The following is a 21117-nucleotide window of genomic DNA, read 5'->3' on the forward strand; positions in this document are numbered from 1 at the left end:
GTCAATGTGAGAAGGCTTACGTCAGCCAGGTGACACACACATTTTAGGACAGGTGTATGGGTAATCAATGTCACATGAGGCTACAACATACATTCTCCCCCCCCTATGAAATTCACTATTGGATGGACTGGATAATTTTCTTTATGGACCTTTGGTTGACATCTCATGTAGAGGGCTTGAGGATTTTTTTCCCTACAAGTCTCTGTTACTCCCTGTCTGTAAATGTGTGTATCTGAGTGTGTTTTTAACATGTGTTTGAAAGCTGTTAGGTGGGTTTGATTTTAATTATTTTAATGTTTTGCTGATGAATTATTCTGCTTTTTCTATGTATTCTTTTGTTTTCACAAGGATGTTTTCTGCTTGCAGTTTTTTGTTAGATTTTTAAGCTTTGTTTCATCACATATTTTTTGAATTTATTGTTTTCTTTTTTAATTTGCGTTGCTACGATTTTAATGTCTACACAAAGACATAAATACTGTACACAAAAACAAAGTTCCAATGGAAGTAGAACAAGAAAACTCACTCAACTTTCTAGACATAAACATAAGAAAAGACAATAACAAACACTCATGTGACATATACAGAAAACTATCTTAAATGCAACCTCAAACCACCCACAGAAACAACAGAAACAAACAGGCTGCAGTCAGACACATGTTAAACAGACTGAACCTGCAATACTACTATAAAATTGGCATACAATGATCTACCACAACAAATTTACACAAAAAACAGGTAACACAAAAAAAAGTGTACACATTACTTACAATCAACACAATACAAAAGCACATCCCAAAACCGAAATCAAAACCAACAATCTGGTACCTACAGGTCAGTTCCAGAGATTGTGAAAAGGTAATACAATGGAATGACTGGCAGTATGTTTGACACAAGCTATAAAGAACACTTCAGAGAACTCAAATACGGTACAAACCATTCAACATTTGCAGATCATCTAAAACAAGAACACCATAGACCAAACAAGACTGAAAAAGATGTGAGCATCATAAGAATTGGTAAAGACAGAAACTTCCTCCCCTTTCAAGAAAATTTTCACATACACAAATAATTAACATCAAATAAATAGTTGCTCAAGGATCAAATAAATATTGGAAACCAGACTTTTATATAAAATAGTTGATGAAATTACATGAAAAAGAAAAGGGCCTTTTCCAATCTTCACACTCTTCAATCGCCCTCCCTTGTAATTTCATTTCACGCCTTGTTCCTCACCTTCTCCTCCAACTCTCACTCCATCACACTACTAAGCACTCATGCCCACTCATCAGGGCTTCCTCCTCCCCCACCCAAAAACAAGAAAAAACTCCATCACTATTCCTTCACTAGCCTTACATGGTATATAAATACACAGCAATATAATTAATTGAATTACATCCATACAATAACCTAAACAAAGAAAGTATAGGTCAAAGACAAACTTTTGGCAATGTTATGTCAGCAACACTACAAAACACAAACCACAAAACATACTTAAAAGTATAAAAACAAACACGAAAACAGTGGCATATGACAAAAGCATCCTGAGTAAAACATAAAAAATGCATAGTTCTGCTGAGCAACTAAAAATCAGACTACAAATATCAGTGTACAGTATTCTGAATTAACAGCAAAAAAGTAACAATTTTTGCCATGCAATGGATGAACAAACAATTTTAGTTGAGAGAGACAATTTACTGGTGGTGTATTTTGCCAAAAAGCAAATAAACTCCTATGAGAATGCAACTGTCCACAGCATACTGTTCTCCATATCTAATATACTCTATTCCTTCCTCATTCTTCTTTTAACCTTTGCAGATAAAAGAATTATTTAAAATGACAGTGAGATAAGAAAAATATACACTGAAGATCCACATTGAACCAATTCCAGTTACTGGAACAAATTTTTTATGGACTTTATATTTCACGAGTTTCTGCTACAATTTGGTGCAGTGTAGCTCCCAATTTTTATGTTTCTGGCACTTCTAATGTGTACCCAGGTGGCAAATATTATAACAAACACTGTCTCTGAATCACATAAAACATCGAGAGGTCTACCAGTGTAAAAGATTATCGTACCGTGACAAGACCTGTCTAGAAAGGTGTGACAATAACACATCAATTCAAGATGATGCAAAGTGTGATATCAATGTACACACAAATGTAATAATAATCATCAAATTTCAAGAACATCACTTTCAATTGTGTATGGATACAATCTATCATTCAAGGCACAATTACATGTAATGTGTGATCTTATATGCCTGTCGATCAACCAGTTACCTGGGATGCTTAATGTAATCTACTATCATTCTCTAAACAAATAAGGAATAAAGGGGGCTAGATTAGAATAATCATAAGCAGAACATTTGTGAATACTTACAATGGAAAGCTGTCCTGTTGGGGACTACAGGTGACTTTTGTGTTATAAAAATTACATCTTTATTGGGGGAGGAGGACCAACAAGGACTTCATAATTACAGAGAACACTTTAGACATTAAGAAATTAACCACCTCCAACAGAATATAGTCCAGCGTTTGAGCCATATTTCATGTTACACTCAATAACTAGCAGCAGCAACAGCAGCGGCTGCAGTAGTACCGTCACTATCACTACAGCCAGCCAGAAATTTTGTTGATCCCACAATGCCATGCAAAGCAGAATTTAATTCCTCTGCGTAAAATAAAATTTACGATTTCACATATTTACTATTTAAGGAACAAAGATTATGGACACAACCATAGGTTAAAATATTTTGATTTGCAATATATCCATCATTACACAAAGTCTCACCTATACCTATCACAGTAACAACTCAAATGAGTTGTTCAACAAAACAGTTCACCCCAAGTTGAGAATTTTCCCAGAAGTGTTTCACACAAATTAATAAGAAAATAAATTCCTGGAATTAGTATGTGATCATTATGAACTTTGGCATGTAGTACTATCCAGACTGCTTAAAGATTTTTGTATTAATGCATTATTTCATGATCTGGCTTGACTACTGTCCATCGTAACAGCTCACCACGGCAACAAATGAAATAAATCATGAAACATTTAATGAAAAAAAAAAAATCACTAAGGACGGTATCATACACAAAAGTATCAATAATACCACATCTACTGTAATGAATGCAATTTAAAACAATAAAACATATCAATAGCAGGCATTGCATTTCATTTGCCACAAATGCTCCGCATATCAAAAGGGTTTTTTCTAAAATAAAAATATTACAGTGGAACCTTACTTAATGAGCACCTCCCATAACCCACAATTCATATAATGAGCAAAACAAATTCTAAAAACATAACTCGCTTAACGAGTGACAATGATTTAGTGTGACGTCACCAGCTGTTCACGCTTGGCGGGGGCAAATGTTCCACAATATGAGCACATTTCATTGTTGGCATTGGCATATGAATGATGTCTTTAGCGCATCCTGCAGTTTGGGTTTAGTGCTCTTTCTGTTACCATCTTAGTCCAGCTTGTGAACACAAATTTTTCTAAACTTGTGTTCATACAGAGTGTGTGTGTGTGTGTGTGTGTGTGCAAATTTTAATAACCTTCATAGAAATGTCCCCAAAGATAAAGCTGTAAGAAGACAACCACAAGAGAAAGAAAATTACCTTAGAAATTAAATATAAAACATTGGAAAACTTTAACACGGTGTGAGTGTTGCTGATTTAGTATGCACATAAAATCGCTCTACATCAACCATTTGCACTATCCTTTAGAACTAGGACAAGATTAAGAACACAGATGTTTCCGAAGAGACTGACAAGAGTATCTAAACAACAGTTTTGTATTCTGGACAATGTTGACAGGTTACTCCTTATATGTATAAATGAAAAGCAATTGCAAGGCGACACTATTAACGAGAACATCATTTGTGAGAAGGCAAGAATGATTTTCGACGACCTTGTTACGAAGATGCCAGGATCATCAGCAGCCAAAGAATGTTTTTAGGTGAAGCTGTGAGTAGTTTGAGAAGTTTAAGAGAAGAACCAGGATCCACAGCATTGTGAGGCATGCTGAAGCAGCCAGCTCCGACACAAAAGCAGCAGAGAACTTCATCAGCAACTTCAAACTGATTTTAGATTCTGAGGGTTATCTGCTCCAACAGGTTTTTAGCTGTGACGAGTGGGTCTATTCAGGAGAAAGATGCCGAAATATACCTTTTTAACAGCACAGGAGAATGCAATTCCCAGTCACAAGCCTACAAAAGACAATCTCACACTGCTATTCTGTGCCAATGCAAGTGACAATTTGAAAATTAAACCTCTACTTGTTTACCAATCAGAAACTCCACGAGCCTTCAAGAAATGTAAAGTCAGAGAATGCAGTCGTGTGAGAGTTGCATTTGCACGAGTAAGATTCTGGAATGAATTATGCTCATTGTGCAAAGTTCCACTGTATAGTATCAAATGAAACTGGTGACTCGGTCGAGGACACAGCATGTTGTCTTGGATGTACAAACACTGACAGATGTAGAAATAAATTCACTCATGCCCCAGCAAAGTGTATTTGGACCCTTGCTTTTCAGGTCAATGTTTATGACCTGATAGTTAATATTAATAGTAAACTTAGATTTCTTTCAGATGATGTAGTTACCTATAAAAAGTATTGTCTGAAAAAAGCAGTACAAATATTCACTCAGATTTTCATACAATTTCAGAGTGATGGAAAGATGGACAACTTGTTTTAGATGTGGAGAAATGTAAAATTTTGCACCCTCATAACTGCAAAAATATAGTATTCTATAACAACAACCTCAGGGAGTCAAGCTTAATCAGGCAACCAATACAAATACTAGGGTATAACAGTTTGGGTGTATATGAAATTTAACACTCACATAGGCTCAGTTGCAGGTTAGAAAGTTGGTAGACTTTGCTTTATTTGGACTACATTGGGAAAATGCAGTCAAGATCTCTAGCAAAACACTCATGCGAACAATCTTGGAATATTGCTCTACTTTGTGGGACCCAGATGAACTATGTCCAACTGGGACCCATACACACTAGGTCCAACAGTTTAATGAAAGTAAACAAAGAAGGCCAGCATGACAATCACAGGAGAATCACGGAAATACTGAAAACCTGAGCTGGAAAGGTTTTATGATAGAAATCGATTACCCCACAATAGTCTACTTACCACATTTCCAGAACTAGTGTTAAATGAGAAACTGAAATACATATTTTGAAAGCCTCCTGCGTTCTAATCCAAATTAATGCTGTGCCTCTAATGATATCATTACTGAGAAAGTTTAACCTAGTATCTGATATTCGTCCTTTTCCCTTTTGATCTTTTTTGGAAATTTACTGCTACAGCACATCACTGCAAATATAGAGGGCAGATGCAATTTGTGACAGGCAGAGTGTATTCCAGAATACAGTTCACACAGCTTTTCCCTCGTATTCATGCAGACTAATATTGCATGTTCTACAATCATCTTCCAGCTACTACCATCTCTTCACTGAAAAATGTTTATTATGTTTGTTAACTTGTGATCACTGAATATAAGGCTCCATTTTGGGTTTTGAAATGGGTGCTCTCCATTTTTATGCCAATCTCCCTTATGTTAAATATACTTCTCTGACAGCAATGCCCCCTACCTGTTTGTTAAGATTAAGCAGTATTTACAATTTAGAACATCCCATGTATTACAATTACTTTTTGTAGGAAAGTGGCCCTCTACTCCATATAAAACAGCTTGTCTCCTACTGACAAAATACGACTACAAATGAAAAATGATGTAAGTGTAATGGGATTTTTGCCTTGTTTAAGTTTCCTATTGCTTCATTTTGATTTCAATACTACTGTTGTTACATCATTGCATTGCCTACGAGTTTAGCATTTACTTTTGTCTTATACTCTCACAATTTTACAGCTCTCATACTAACAGTCATCAAAAATTGATACTGCGCATGTGAGACAGATATCGCATGTTGCTATGAACAGCAGTACACCTTAGAATGTGAGATAAAAATGAACCAATGGAAATTCCAGTAGCACTAAGAACAATATAGGAAAAAGAGAGATTGCTACTTACTCTACAGATGACACATTCATTTACAGACAGGTACAATTAAAAGAGAGTTATACTTAAGCTTTCAGCCACAACCTTTGTCAGGAACACACACCATTCATTCACGCAAGGAGGCATACATCATGCACACATGACTGCCAACTCCGGCCGTTCGGGCCAGAATCATTCTGGTGAGCTGCCAGTCATGAGTGCAAGAGGTGTGCTTCCTTGTGTGAATGAATGGTCTCTCTTTCTGAAGAAGCCTGTGGCTGAAAGCTTATGTGTAAATGTCTTTTAATTGTGCCTGTCAGAAACTTAATGTGTCACCTTTACAGTAAGTAGCATCCTATCTTTTCCTACATTGTAGATAAAAATGAAATATTTTTCTTGTCCATCAGCCAACACACTGATAATGTTTCTATCTGTTTTTAAGGTGACTAAATTAAGGGAGATTAAATGAGCTCACACTGAAAAGAAATTGCACAGAAAATATTTAATGCCTCTTGTTCAAGAAAGCCATGAAGAAGTGTTAGGGTCATTTGGAAAAACAAACACAAAACTAACAACTGTAATTTCCTGAGTTTATAAATAATGTGTGTGCATGTTTTAGGAGCACCTGCAACAATCATCAACAGTTGCAAATGAATGACTGTTTGTCCTTGTTTCTGTTTGCTGTCTCCACTGTGGAATTTTCATTATCAAAATATTACTTAAAGACAATTCATCTCCTATCTTTGCTGAGAAGACTATGGAAGTTCTAAAGTTCACTGCTATTACATAATAAAATGAATTACTGTGAAATGACACACAAGCTTGATTGTATGGATTTAATCTCATTGCTGTCATCTTTGACCTTGAGTAATTCTTTTGTAGTTTTTGCTATGGAAACTAATGTGACTATGCTGTTTGCATTGAAATCTATTATGGTTGTGTTGTTGAGGCAGACAACTGCACTGTCAACAAAAAGAATAGTATACTTTACTACACACAGATGATTTCCACAGAAATTACGAAATTCTAACAACTAAAAATAATATTGTAATGAGCCCACATGTGCATACACTCATAACTGTTGTCTCCTTATACAGGTAGTGTCAAAATGACAACACACAAGTTATCCCAGAAGCTCTGTTCCTGTAATGTGGCCTGCATACGGTGTTTCCACTACTGTCTTGACACTTTCAGAAGTCCAGGAATATAGCTACAAGGTGGCAATGCTCACGGTGTCTTTGATGACAGGTAGTGAATTTTTGCATAAAATGTATGCATCTGGGTGTTTTGTAGGGATATGACTCGTGCAGTCAATACATTGACAACAAACATAGTGTATGGTTGGTCCAGGATAACTCAAAGTTTGGGTGGATTGAAAAATATCACTTTAAGAAGGCAAGGAAGGACTTTGTGCAAGATCTTTTTTTCACTAATTTTCTTCATTGTCAAACACTGGAAACCCAAGGTAGGAAAATCAACAATGTAAGAAAAGACAAATTGCTACTAACCATAAAGAAGAGATGACAAGTTGCAGGGGGTTGCAGACACGCACGATTAAAAGACTCTCACATATTGCTTTTGGTCACAGCCTTCGTCAGTAAACACACACACACACACACACACACACACACACACACACACACACACACACACACACTAAAAGGAAGCAAGCACACCTCACGTACACACGAACAACAACTCCAGCATCTAGGGCCGGAAAACCATTCCAGCCCGAGATGCTGAAGTTGGTGGTCATATATACATGAGAAGATGTGCTTGCTTCCTTTTAGAGAGAGAGAGAGAGAGAGAGAGAGAGAGAGAGATGCAATTGAAGCTCAGGCATAAAATCTGGTTATTTCAAGCAACAAGACACCCAATATCCTCTCCAAAATCTTGCCCATTGCACTCAAAACCCCATCCAAGCGCTGCAATAGCCCTGTTTGGTTTAACAATGGTGGGCTCAACTTTTTGAAACACCTATCGGTCAAGATACAAGGAATCACATCCTGCAGCCATTCACACTGGGGAAGCCCTCATTTGTGAGTAATTGATGAAATAAAATTCCAGAATTTCATGTGATGCTGTATAGTTTAAAAAAGTATCAGTGGTTACTGGTTATCTAGTGTAATGGTTAAGGTACTAACCTGACTTTCAAAAAGTTGACGTTTTGAACTTCGTAACGTACATTGAATTTTTTTAAAATTTTTAAATCTTCATTGAAATGACTTGATCACTATTTTTATTCAATTAATTGGTTTACACACAATTTCTTATTTGTATTCTTTGTCACGTCATTTTAATCAGTGTATTGACTTCCTCAGTTGTCTTATTTTCCATTATTCTTTTTACACTTGAAATGTTGGTGCATCTGAATGTAATTATTTTTATTAATCTATCATAATGTTTAAACATTTGAAAATGAAAAACTGTCATTAAAAAACAAAATATGAAATAATCCATTCATATGGGTGTGCAATGGTGTCAAGAATGTATATTTCGTTATAGGCTGTATACCTTTCTGGATGGCAATTGTCAAACATATACTTAAAATACAAATTCTTATCACAATATGAACAAAATAACATGGATGATGATTTACACCAAAGTAGGTATTATAAGTAAAATAAAATTCAAGCAAAATGAGAAATAGAAATAGTGGATGCAATAACACGGACGGAAATGTACGATGATAAAATGGAAGAAATTAAATCATAGTATACATAATGATAACCAAAATCACATGAACAATGATTCCAAGTGGAAAGAGTAATACAAAGAAAAATGAGAGCAAATAATGTATTTCATACTATGAGTAACACGATGTGACAAAGGACGGAGAAAATTAAATTTAAACAAATATCACAGAAAGAAATATGCACAGGATGCACCCATCTAGCATCTTTGCTTTTGTTTGTGCTGTTTCATTCAATTTCATCTGAAGGATGGCAGCTTATGAAGGCAGCTATGTAACATAAAATTGTTACTGCAACCATTTTACAGTTTTCTGTACAGAGGCATGACCATCAACATTGTCCAGTCATATGTAGCCACTTGCAAACTTGCCAGGGCAGGCTAGACTTATACCCCCCCCCCCCCCCCCCCCCTCCCCCCTCAGCACCAATTGACTGGACATGAGCTGCTTTGAACTCTGAAAGCCACTAGTGGAACATCTCCTCCCACCAATAGTTCCCATTGCAATAGAACCTACACTTCATCTCTTTGTTCTACTGCTGTCTTCAAACTGCCCTTATTTCTTTAGCAGGGTGCCTCATTGTCACTCACTTTATCTGTAAGTTTAGTCCTTAGTTTTTGTGCCTGCCCCAGCACCGCTAAGAGATGGAGATGTGAACTTTTTTAAGAACCACCACATTAAAATCAGTCTCCTACGAAATGACTTAGCAACAAAAATACAAGAAACTACCTTTTCACGCACTTCTGAATGAGTTTTCCTATTATACAGAGTGATCTACTTAAAAACAATACAAGCTCCACTTTTGGGAGTACACTGCAAAATTCAAAGACGGAAACAAATATTTGGCATCCACACTCATCGAATTTACTAGGGAAAGCAATTTTTTGGCAGCTGGACTAAAACATTTAGAGTATGTAACATTTTTTATGTATAAACAATAAAACTCCTTTGTTCAACTAATATCAAGAGCAGTGACCAGGCAAAGTGTAGCTCTTGCATCTAGAAATGTAGTAAGATAATCATGGGAGAAAGGGGGAGGGTGAATTTACGAGAGGGTGATGGTTGTTTACAATTTCGGCGTTATAAGGTTCTTCCTTACAACTCAAAGAAAGTTTCAATTTTTTTTCTAATTACTGTAGAGTCCCGCTAATCCGAACTAATTGGGACCAGTCCTTGTTCGGATTAGCTGGAATTAGGGTGACGAGTTTCTAGAATGAAGTATACCAAGCAGATAAGTAGGTACAACGTGGTAACAAATGGGAACAAGTGTGGGAACAATGGCTCACTTTCACTCCCTGCCCTTGTTGTTGCGAATTGTTGAGACCTTTGTAGTGTATAAGGTCAGTGCACTGCCAGTTGGCTTGTAAAGCATTGGTTATGTTAGTTATCGATCACTGGCATGCGTAACAGTTGTACTGTATTTGTTCAGGTGTAGGGGTGTATGTATTTTCGCCATGAGTAAACGGAAACATACAAAGTCAACTCTCAAAGAAAAACTGAATGCTCTGAAACAGATAGAAAATGGTGAGAATATATCTAAATTGGCAACAGAACTGGGTGTTGGTAAAGCAACTATTTGTGATTGGATGAAGTACCGAGTGAAACCTGAACAGTACTGTGCAACGTCTTCGGAAAGAGACATGAAATTCGGCAGACTTTGGAACAGTCCCAGTACGATAAAGTGGATGAAACTCTTTTCCTTTGGTTTACGCACAAAAGAGAAAGGGGAACTCTTTGAGTGGAGCACTGGTTCAGGAGAAGGCTGTTTGCCTGAACAAGTTAATGAATGGTGATGAGTCTTTTAGCGCTAGTAGGGGTTGGTTGGACAGATTCAAAAAAACGTCATGAAATCCACCAGCTAACAATTACTGAAGAGAAGCTTTCTTCTGACCGTGATGCAGTGAAGGAATACTTGGACGAGTTTGAAAAAATGATAAGAGAAGGAAAGAATTCTCCCCAACAAATGTATAATGCTGACAAGACTGGCCTTCCTTTTAGGGCATTGCCAACAAAAAGCCTGGCATCAAAAGCAGAAGACCATGCTCCTGGTTTTAAAATGTGCAAAGATCGTGTGACTTTATTAGCATGCAGCAACGCTGCCTTTAATGCTGATCGGGAAATCTGCCTTGCCCAGAGCTTTTAAAAACTGCAATATGAAGTCCTGCATATATTATTGCAAACCGGAAAAAAGGCATGGATGGATGGTAAGCTGTTCAAAGAATGGTTTCACGGCCAGTTTGTTCCCTCTGTTCAACGGTTTTCGAAGGAAAATCATTTGTCTCCCTGTGCAATCCTTTTGATTGATAATGCGCCATCTCACCCCAGCACTGAGGAATTATGTAATGGAGAAATTGTGGCGAGGTTTTTGCTGCTGAATGTTACACCACTTCTACAGCCAATGGTCCAGGGCATACTGCAAACATTAAAACTGATTTACAGAAAACAATGTTTAAGAATGCGGATCCAAGATGATAGCATTCCTTTAGTGGACAAATAAAAAAGACCAATGTGAAGGCTGTTGTTTCTTGGGCTGCTGAGGCGTGGCAGAATATTTCAGAAAATACTCTGCGAAAATCGTGGAGAAAACTGTGGACATCTCTTGAATTTCAGGACAACCTAGCTGAAAATGAAGAGAAAAATATACTACAAATGATACAGACAATCCCTGGATGTGAAGAAGCTAGTGATGGAGACATAGATAAGTGGATGGCAGCAGATGGGGGATGGGGCATGTGTGGAGAACCTTACTGACACTGATTTAGTTGCTGCTGTTACTCAAGACCAGGAAGAAGTGGACTGCTGTGACGGAAGTGACAATGAACCTGAAAGTGACAAAGGAGAGCTGGTGCCAAACAGTGATGCAGCAGAAGCCCTTGACCACGCACTACGTTATTTGGAGCAAAAGTCCACTGCTACAACTGCCGATTTGATGTTTATGAGAAAGTGGCGCAACTATGCGTCATATAACACACTGCCTTCATTACCCCAAAAAACAATGAGTTTTTGTCATCTAAAAAGTAGGGTTAAAAGGTCCGCTGTATTTTAGTAAATTTGACAGCTTTTCTTTCATTGTTATGCATTGTTTAAACCTAATGTTTTCTTGGCAATGTTTCTACTACATATTAACTGTACTGTGTAAATTAAAATAGTGTGTATGTACAGCAGTTTACCACACAGTTTTTCCATACTTAGACTAACATTTTTCATGTACAGATGAACCAAACGTTCGGAGTACTGGGGTTTGGATTAGCGGGACTCCGCTGTCCAGTGTGTGTGTGTGTGTGTGTGTGTGTGTGTGTGTGTGTGTGTGTGTGTGTGTGTGCGTGGGGGGGGGGGGGGGGATGTTACTTTTATCAAGAGATCAAAAAATGTCTGCTTCATAAAGCAATTAGTTTTAAAAAAAAGTCCAATTCAAGGTCTTTGATTATTCAGGCCATTCAATTAAAAAAACCTATAATTAATAAGGGCATCATTAATTTAGTAACAAATTATCTTTTTCTTTAGTAATATTGTAACACCTGACATTCACTTGACCTACCTTCTTGTCTGTTGCTATAATATTTATTTTCCCAAGCATCAAACACCATATTGTAATATCTAGGAGATTCAAAAAATTCATGGTATGTGTAGGTGTATGGTGTTGGAAATATCCTTATGAATCTGTAAGCCAAAAAGAGGGAATAACATATTTAAGAAAACATGAAATTCACATATTAATACACAGTATCATCAAGTGTCTTAAGTAGAATGACACATCATCACATGAGAAAATTCCAAACACATGACAATATGAAAACAAAATAACTTACACACAAGTGTTCTATTTCTAATGGTCTCTAGATAAATGCTTAGAAATATATTCTGATTCATGAAAGGGTTTCAATTTTGTTCGATTCTTTTATCTTTTGTTAATTATTTACAGTAGCATGGAATAATTCTACCGTGTTATTCATAAGTGTCTCCGTGGTTTCAGGAGAAAACACTACAAGACATACAGAAAAATTGACCTAGTGCGACTAGGACTTGTGCTCTGATGGTCCCATATAAATTTAATTATGTATATATTATAAGAAGGAAAGTTGCTACTCACCATATAGCAGAGATGCTGAGTCACAGATAGGCAGCACAAAAAGGTTTTCACATTTAAAGTTTTTGGCCAATGACCTCTGTCAACAATAGACAGACACACACACACACACACACACACACACACACACACACACGACTGCAGTCTCAAGCAACTGAAACCACAGTTGCCCGAGACTGCAGTCATGTGTGCGAGTTGCGTTTGCGCACGTGTGCATGTGTCTTTTGTTGACGAAGGCCATTGGCCGAAAACTACGTGTGAAAACTTTGTTGTGCCTATATGCGAGTCAGCATCTCTGCTATATGGTGAGTAGCAACTTTCCTTCTCATAATATTGTTACACTTCATTCTGGATTTTCCATTGTTTAATTATGTATATACATAGTTCACTCATCCAGGGAGTTGAGAATCATGACCGTTTTAGCCCACTGTCAATATCTATATTGGCAAGATACTGGTCCTAGGAATTCCAAGACTTGTGTGAAATTTGGGTGCAATTGCTATAAAAATTCCTGAGATGCCACAGTTTATGATTCTAGGTCAATGGGAAGTACCCTATAGGTTTTGATGAGCAAGTTTGCAAGTATCAAAATATGTGACATAAATGACCGTATCTTTCGACTGCACTGACTTAGAAGCTTAAACTTTTTACATCGCCAAGCAGCTGTAGACCTTAAGAATGTGACAAATTTTGACTAATACACCTATCTTTCCCTGAGGAAAAGCGGACTTGACAGACAGACAGACAGACAAATAAGCAATCCTGTAAGGGTTCTGTTTTTACCAACTGAGGTTCAGGACCCTCAAAATGACACACAGCAGTGGACAGGGCATTTCTCCAAGTTTTGATGCACAATATGTTGTAAGACGTAGTTGCAGTTGGGGGGCAGGCTTTCCAGAAAATTTAGACAAATCATTCTTCCATATTGTCATACAGAATTATGTAAGAGTGCTGACAAGTAATATATCTACATTTTTTTAATGTGAAAACTCTTAAAGCTTTCTAAACAAACAGAACTTTATTAACATTCTAAATCTGTATTCTTCATTTCTAGATGTTTCTCAACAGTCATCCTGGTAACAAACACATTTCTCCTAATGAGAGACCACTTTGTTGATACTGTCACTGTAGAATGTTTGATTATGTTGACAAAACCACAACCTCACATCAGCTTGCACTACTTCATCAATATCAAAGAGAAGTCCTCGAATGTGATCTTTAGGTTTTGGAAGTAGATGAAAATCAGATGGAGCCACATCGGGACTGTATGGAGGATGATCGATGACAGTGAATGCTTGGTGTCGAATTGTTGCAGCAATCGTATATGGAATAAGAGCTAATTGTGTTTCACAGGAACAATGTTTTCTAAAACCATGTTAACTGTGTGTCAATAGACCGTTTCCTTTGAGGTAATTCATAATGTTCAAACACAATATATGTTCTAAAATCCTGCTGCATATCAACGTTAACAATATGGGCCTGTAATTTAGTGGAGTACTCTTACTACCTTTCTTGAATATTGGTGTGACCTGTGCAACTTTCCAGTCTTTGGGTATGGATCTTTCGTCGAGCGAACAGTTGTACACGATTGTTAAGTATGGAGTTAATGCATCAGTATACTCCAAAAGGAACCTAATTGGTATACAGTCTGGACCAGAAGCCTTGCTTTTATTAGGTGATTTGAGTTACTTCTATTTTACTCATATTGGCAGCTGTACTCTATTCAAATTCTGAAATATTTACTTCCGTCTTCTTTTGTGAAGGCATTTCGGAAGGCTGTGTTTAGTAACTCTGCTTTGGCAGCACTATCTTCGACAGTATCTCCATTGCAATCTGCAGAGAAGGCACTGATTGTTTCTTACCGCTAACATACTTCACATACGACCAGAATCTCTTTGGATTTTCTGCCAGGTTTCGAGACAAAGTTTTGTTGTGGAAACTGTTATAGGCGTCTCACATTGAACTACGTACTAAGTTTCGAGCTTCTGCAAAGGATCACGACCAGAATCTCTTTGGATTTTCTGCCAGGTTTCGAGACAAAGTTTTGTTGTGGAAACTGTTATAGGCGTCTCACATTGAACTACGTACTAAGTTTCAAGCTTCTGGAAAGGATCGCCAATCTTGGGGATTTTACGTCTGTTTAAGTTTGGCATGTTTGTTTCGTTGTTTCTGTAACAGTGTTCCAACCCGTTTTGTGTACCAAGGAGGATCAGCTCCGTCGTTTGTTAGTTTATTTGGCATAAACGTCTCAATTGCTGCCGATACTATTTCTTTGAATTTAAGCCACATATGGTCTAGACTTATTAATTTAGAATGAGTGGAGATTGTCTCTCAGGAAGGTGTCAAGTAAATTTTTATCTGCTTTTTTGAATAGGTATATTTTTCGAAGATTTGGGGATTAAAATATTCAATCTCGCAGTGACAACCATGTGTTCACTAATTCCAGAATCGGTTTTGATGCTGGTTATTAATTCAGGATTATTTGTTGCCAAGAGGTCAAGTGTGTTTTCACAACCATTTACTATTTGCGTGGGCTCATGAACTAACTGCTCGAAATAATTTTCAGAGAATGCGTTTAGCACAATTTTGGATGATATTTTATGCGTACCTCCGGAATTAAACATGTATTTTCGCCAACATATCGAGGGTAAATTAAAGTCACCACCAACTATTAGCGTATGAGTCGGGTATGTTTTCTTGAACCTTTCAGCAACTGTATCATCTGAACTGGGAGGTCGGTAAAATGATCCAGTTATTATTTTATTCCGATTGCCAATAATGACCTCTGCCCATACTAACTAACAGGAAGTACCAACTTCAATTTCGCGACAAGTTGAATTACTTCTAACAGCAACAAACACGCCACCGCCAACCATGTTTAGCCTATCTTTTCGGAACACCGTTAGGTTCATCGCAAAAATTTCGGCTGAGCTTATATCCAGCTTTCAGTGCCTATAACGATTTGAGCATCAGTGCTTTCTATTAGCGCTTGGAGATCTGGTACTTTCCCAACACAGCTACGACAATTTACAACTGTTATACCAATGGTTCCTGTACCTATGTTCTTCCTGTGTTCAGCCTGCACACTTTGTAACCGAAGCCCAGCTTGTGTTTTCCCGAGACCCTCTAACCTAAAAAACCACGCAGTCCACAACACACAGCCCCTGCTACCCGTATAGCCGCCTCCTGTGTATAGTGGACACCTAACCTAATCATTTGATTCAGGAGTGAATACATAGATATTGCTCACGTTTTAAAGTAAATATCTACGCAATATACAATTAGATAGATTTTCCTGCAGGTTTATGATAGTATCGAGAATTTCCTAGCAGTCAGGATGCAGCATGATATATTCAACCGAGAGTCATCTACAGGATGTGTCCTAGGGGAGTTTAATAGGACCATTGCTGTCACGCTACACGTTAATGACTTAGCACATAGTATTAGTTTGAAATCTCAGAGAGTATTCACAGATGATGCAGTTATCTAAGAGGAAATCCCATCAGAAAAAATAAAGTACATCTCAACAAAATGTTAGCCTGGTACAAACACTTGCAACTGGTTTTTAACGTACCAGAAATGTTAAACTGTGCACTTCACAAAATGTAAGTATTTGTGACACTATATGATATTGATCAGCCACATCTAGAGTTTATCACAGCATACAAATATTTAGGAGTAACAAGGCATGTATGTATGTATGGAGCGGAACAACCACACAGGCTTAAGTGCGTAAAGCATATGGCAGGCTATGATTCAATGGTATGATACTGGAAAACTGCAGTTTCATTGTTCTGGGGGAGCTATCATTTGTAAAGGTTCCTGATGTGATTATGGTTGCATGACAGGAATTAACAGATTTAGAATGTGGAATGGTAGTTGGAGCTTGACACTTAGGGCATTCCGTATCACAAATCTTTAGGGAATTCAATATTCTGAGACCAACAGTCTAAAGAGAGCGCCGAGAATACCAAATTTCAGGCATTATCTCTTACCATGGTCAACAAAATGGCCAACAGCCTTCACTTAATGATTGAGAGCAGTGGTGTTTGTGTAAAGTTGTTAGTGTTAACAGACAAGCAACTCTGCATGAAATAAGCAAAGAGATCAATGTGGGACATAAGGCAAATCTATCCATTAGGACAGTGCAGCAAAATTTGGTGTAAACGGGATACAGCAGCAGATGACCGATATGAGTGCCTTTGCTAATAGAGCAATATCACCTGCAGTGCCTCTCCGAGGCTCATGACCATGCTGGTTGAATCCTAAATGACCGGAAAACCATGGCCTGTTCAGATGAGTCCCGATTTTTGTTGGTAATAGCTGATGGTAGGGTTCGAGTGTGGCGCAGGCCCCACAAAGCCATGGACCCAAGTTGTCAACAAGGCACTGTGTAAACTGGTGGTGGCTCCATAGTGATGTGGGCTGTGTTTAAGTGGATCACTGACTGGAAGTGATTATGTTTGGCTATTTGGAGGCCATTTGCAGCCATTCGGGGATTTTATGTTCCCAAACAACAATGGAATTTTTATGGATGACAATGCAACCTGTCACCGGGCCACATTTCTTCGCATCTGGTTGGAAGAACATTCTGGACAATTCGAGTGAATCTACATCTACATCCATACTCTGCAAGCCACCTGACGGTGTGTGGCGGAGGGTACCTTGAGTACCACTATCGGCTCTCCCTTCTGTTCCAGTCTCGTATTGTTCGTGCAAAGAAGGATTGTCGGTATGCCTCTGTGTGGGCTCTAATCTCTCTGATTTTATCCTCAAGGTCTCTTCACGAGATATACGCAGGAGGGAGCAATATACTGCTTGACTCCTCAGTGAAGGTATGTTCTCAAAACTTCAACAAAAGCCCGTACCGAGCTACTGAGCGTCTCTCGTGCAGAGTCTTCCACTGAAGTTTATCTATCATCTTCGTCACGCTTTTGCGATTACTGAATGATACTGTAACGAAGTGCGCTGCTCTCTGTTGGATCTTCTCTATCTCTTCTATCAACCCTATCTGGTACGGATCCCACACTGCTGTGCAGTATTCAAGCAGTGGGTGAACAAGTGTACTGTAACCTACTTCCTCTGTTTTCGGATTGCATTTCCTTAGGATTCTTCCAATGATCTCAGTCTGGCATCTGCTTTACCGACGATCAACTTTATATGATCATTCCATTTTAAATCACTCCTAATGCATACTCCCAGATAATTTATGGAATTAACTACTTCCTGTTGCTGACCTGCTATATTGTAGCTAAATGATAAAGGATCTTTCTTTCTATGTATTCACAGCACTTTACACTTGTCTACGTTGAGATTGAACTGCCATTCCATCCCTGCACCATGCGTCAATTTGCTGCAGATCCTCCTGCATTTCAGTACAATTTTCCACTGTTACAACCTCTCGATATACCACAGCATCATCCGCAAAAAGCCTCAGTGAGCTTCCGATGTCATCCACAAGGTCATTTTTGTATATTGTGAATAGCAACGGTCCTACGACACTCCCATGCGGCACACCTGAAATCACTCTTACTTCGGAAGACTTCTCTCCATTGAGAATGACATGCTACGCTCTGTTATCTAGGAACTTTTCAATCCAATCACACAATTGGTCCGATAGTCCGTATGCTCTTACTTTGTTCATTAAACGACTGTGGGGAACTGTATCGAACGCCTTGAATGATTAGGCTACCCAGATTGCTCAACATGAATCTGATTGAACATGTATGGGACATAATTGAGAGGTCAGTTCATGCACAAAATCCTCCACCGCAACACTTCCGCAATTATGGATGGCTAAAGAGGCAAAATGGCTCAACATTTCTGCAGTGACTTTGAATGACTTGTTGAGTCCATGCCATGTCGAGCTGCTGCACTATGCCGGGCAAAAGGAGGTCCGAAATGGTATTAGGAGGTATCCCATGACTGTCACCTCAGTGTAGTACTGCTCAAGTGTGTCTCTCACAGAGATTATGATAAAGTGTGGCAGCTGACAGTTCTGACAGAGCTCTATAAGCAATCATTCTTCCAAAGCTCCTTTTGTGGAAGGAAAAGGAACACACACAAAGTCTGTAACAGCAAACAGTAGCCTTTTCCATGAATTTCACAGTGATCCATGCATCATGAAACAGACGAACACTGCTAAATTTATTTCTTCAAGGAGACCAATGATGCAGTCTAGAATGAACAACTGATAGGGTATTGCCTGACACAGTGTGGTCCTCTCCTTTGCTTCCCAGCTTGGCAAGCTTATAGGATGGTGCCCTTCTTTGCTTTCCGATAAAAACATTCGACTTAATTGTTTACTGTAATTGGCTGCAACAGAATAAATGATACACATTGCATATGAGTTTGTTAACACAGCAGAATACAAGGACTGACAAATTTCTGTGATCTCAGTACAAAAGACAAAATATGTAATCACTTTACAATCATACATTTTGCCTTTCCTTCCATACAATTTGTTCCTTCCTTCCAATGGTTTTTATCAAGAAATGAGTAATTTAAAAAATGGTCTACTGTTATTATTATCCTCTTTCAGGAGGTACTGTCTTATTGTAACACTGTCTATGAGACAAGGAGAGTTTGCGTGTTCCTGTGAAGGTGAGAGCTATACCAGTGGTACCATAGCTTGTTCCATTCCCTCCCTTTTCTTTTCCATCTCCTGTTCCCTTCCATCACTTACTTCAGCAGTGCAAGAAGTGGGCAAAGTCGATAAGACGATGATGCAGAGTAGGGCCATAGCTGGTCACAAGCCTGTTTTGAGAAAAGGAGGTTGGTAAATGAATGGATGGATGGTAAGTCTTTTAGGTTATGCCAATGTCAAGCAGACATAACCACTAAAACTTGAGCTACGTTTTTGGCACACATGGCATCTATGTGTGAAACTAGTAAACACCATTCCTTGTGGGGAAGAATGAGGGCAGATGACTAGCACCTTAAAAATGGTCCTTGACAGAAGAGTCCCTCATCCTCTAGGTTGGGGTTGGTCATCTGGTTGAACATTATACACAAGAAAAGTTGAAAAAGTTACAGAGACAATAAATCAGCCTCGGATATGTGCTAGATTACCTGGAAGATAAACTCAACAAGGAAATGTGATCAACAATTTGATTACAGTTACCTGGAATATCCAAAGCCTCAACTGTCCAGGGGTTGCTATGGTAGCAGGTTTAGAGAGAATACATTATAAAATAAATGTAGCTGCCTTTCAGGAAACTATGTGGAAAATGGAAGGGGTATGTGAAGCAGGTAGCAATACTACAATATTCTACGGAGGAGGATCGGGAAGAATCTGGCACAGATTTTGTCTGCAACAAGAGCAAAAGCAAACCAAGTTCTGAAAAGGAACATACATGTACTTCTAGATGATTTTAACACAAAAGTAGGCAGAAAAAATATCTATTATTTGACCATCTAGGAACACTGTGGTCACAAGATAGAAAAATGGTCAATCAGATAATCATGTAATGACAGACATTCAGCAGAGGCAAATATTAAAAGATACCGCATCCCAATGAGGACCAGACTGTGGGGCAGATCGTTTTCTGGTGCAAGCAAAAGATCCAGAAAAGTTCAGATTTCGTAAGAAAGAAAAGAATGGAATCCTGGTGTTTGATGTTCTGAAACTAAAGTGAGAAAGAACAGAAAGAGTTTGTGTTAGAAATAAATAACTGTTTCAGTGTAGTATGGAATGCAGATGATGGAGATGACGTGAAAGTGTGGCACACTAGGAAGACAGCTGTGACAGTTGCTGCAAATAAAGTGATGTGTGTGTGTGTGTGTGTGTGTGTGTGTGGGGGGGGGGGGGGGGGGGGGTGAATAGGGGAAAAGATGGTTTTGTAAGGAACAAGGAAACTTAGTTGAGAGAAGTATGAAACTGTGCCAGTTATGGCTACAGGATACACAAATGAAATACCAAAGGAAACATACATAGAAGTGCACAGAGAGAAATCAAGAGTACTGAGAACTGAAAGGAGAAAATATCCCAAACAAATACAGAAAAAGAGTTTTTAAACAAGCAGTTGTATAATTTAGTACATAAAATAAAGGTAAGGCAACCTCTCACCTACAGCCGATTGATGTGTGTAGCGCATTGTTACACCCAACTTCTATCTATTTATACTAGCCTTTGAGCTCATCTCTTTCCCTAAAAGAAGTACACACATTCAACCATACGTGATCACATAGACACCCAAACAGACATGCCTCTGGCCATGGTGGGACGGACTTCTGATTAGCAGTTGACTGGGCAGATGGAGAGAGAGAGAGATGGTAGGGAAGGATGCATGAGGTGAAGTGGGGATACTGTGAGCCATGTCTT

The 21117-nt window shown here is 38.3% G+C and overlaps 1 protein-coding gene across 5 annotated transcripts in view; it reads right to left on the minus strand.

The window, feature by feature from the left end:
- LOC124777532 (tubulin monoglutamylase TTLL4-like) overlaps window positions 1-21117 on the minus strand; it is a 228551-nt gene that overhangs the window by 63967 nt on the left and 143467 nt on the right. For all 5 annotated transcript variants that reach the window (XR_007015746.1, XM_047252981.1, XM_047252983.1 and 2 more), the window contains exon 15: window positions 12246-12367. Coding sequence is in view for 4 of the 5 variants with exons in the window: in XM_047252981.1 (XP_047108937.1) it covers window positions 12246-12367 (122 nt within the window). In the remaining variant the exon portion in view is untranslated. The remainder of the gene's footprint in view (window positions 1-12245; window positions 12368-21117) is intronic.

This window comes from Schistocerca piceifrons, chromosome 2, assembly GCF_021461385.2.
Source record: "Schistocerca piceifrons isolate TAMUIC-IGC-003096 chromosome 2, iqSchPice1.1, whole genome shotgun sequence".
Taxonomy (NCBI): domain Eukaryota; kingdom Metazoa; phylum Arthropoda; class Insecta; order Orthoptera; family Acrididae; genus Schistocerca; species Schistocerca piceifrons.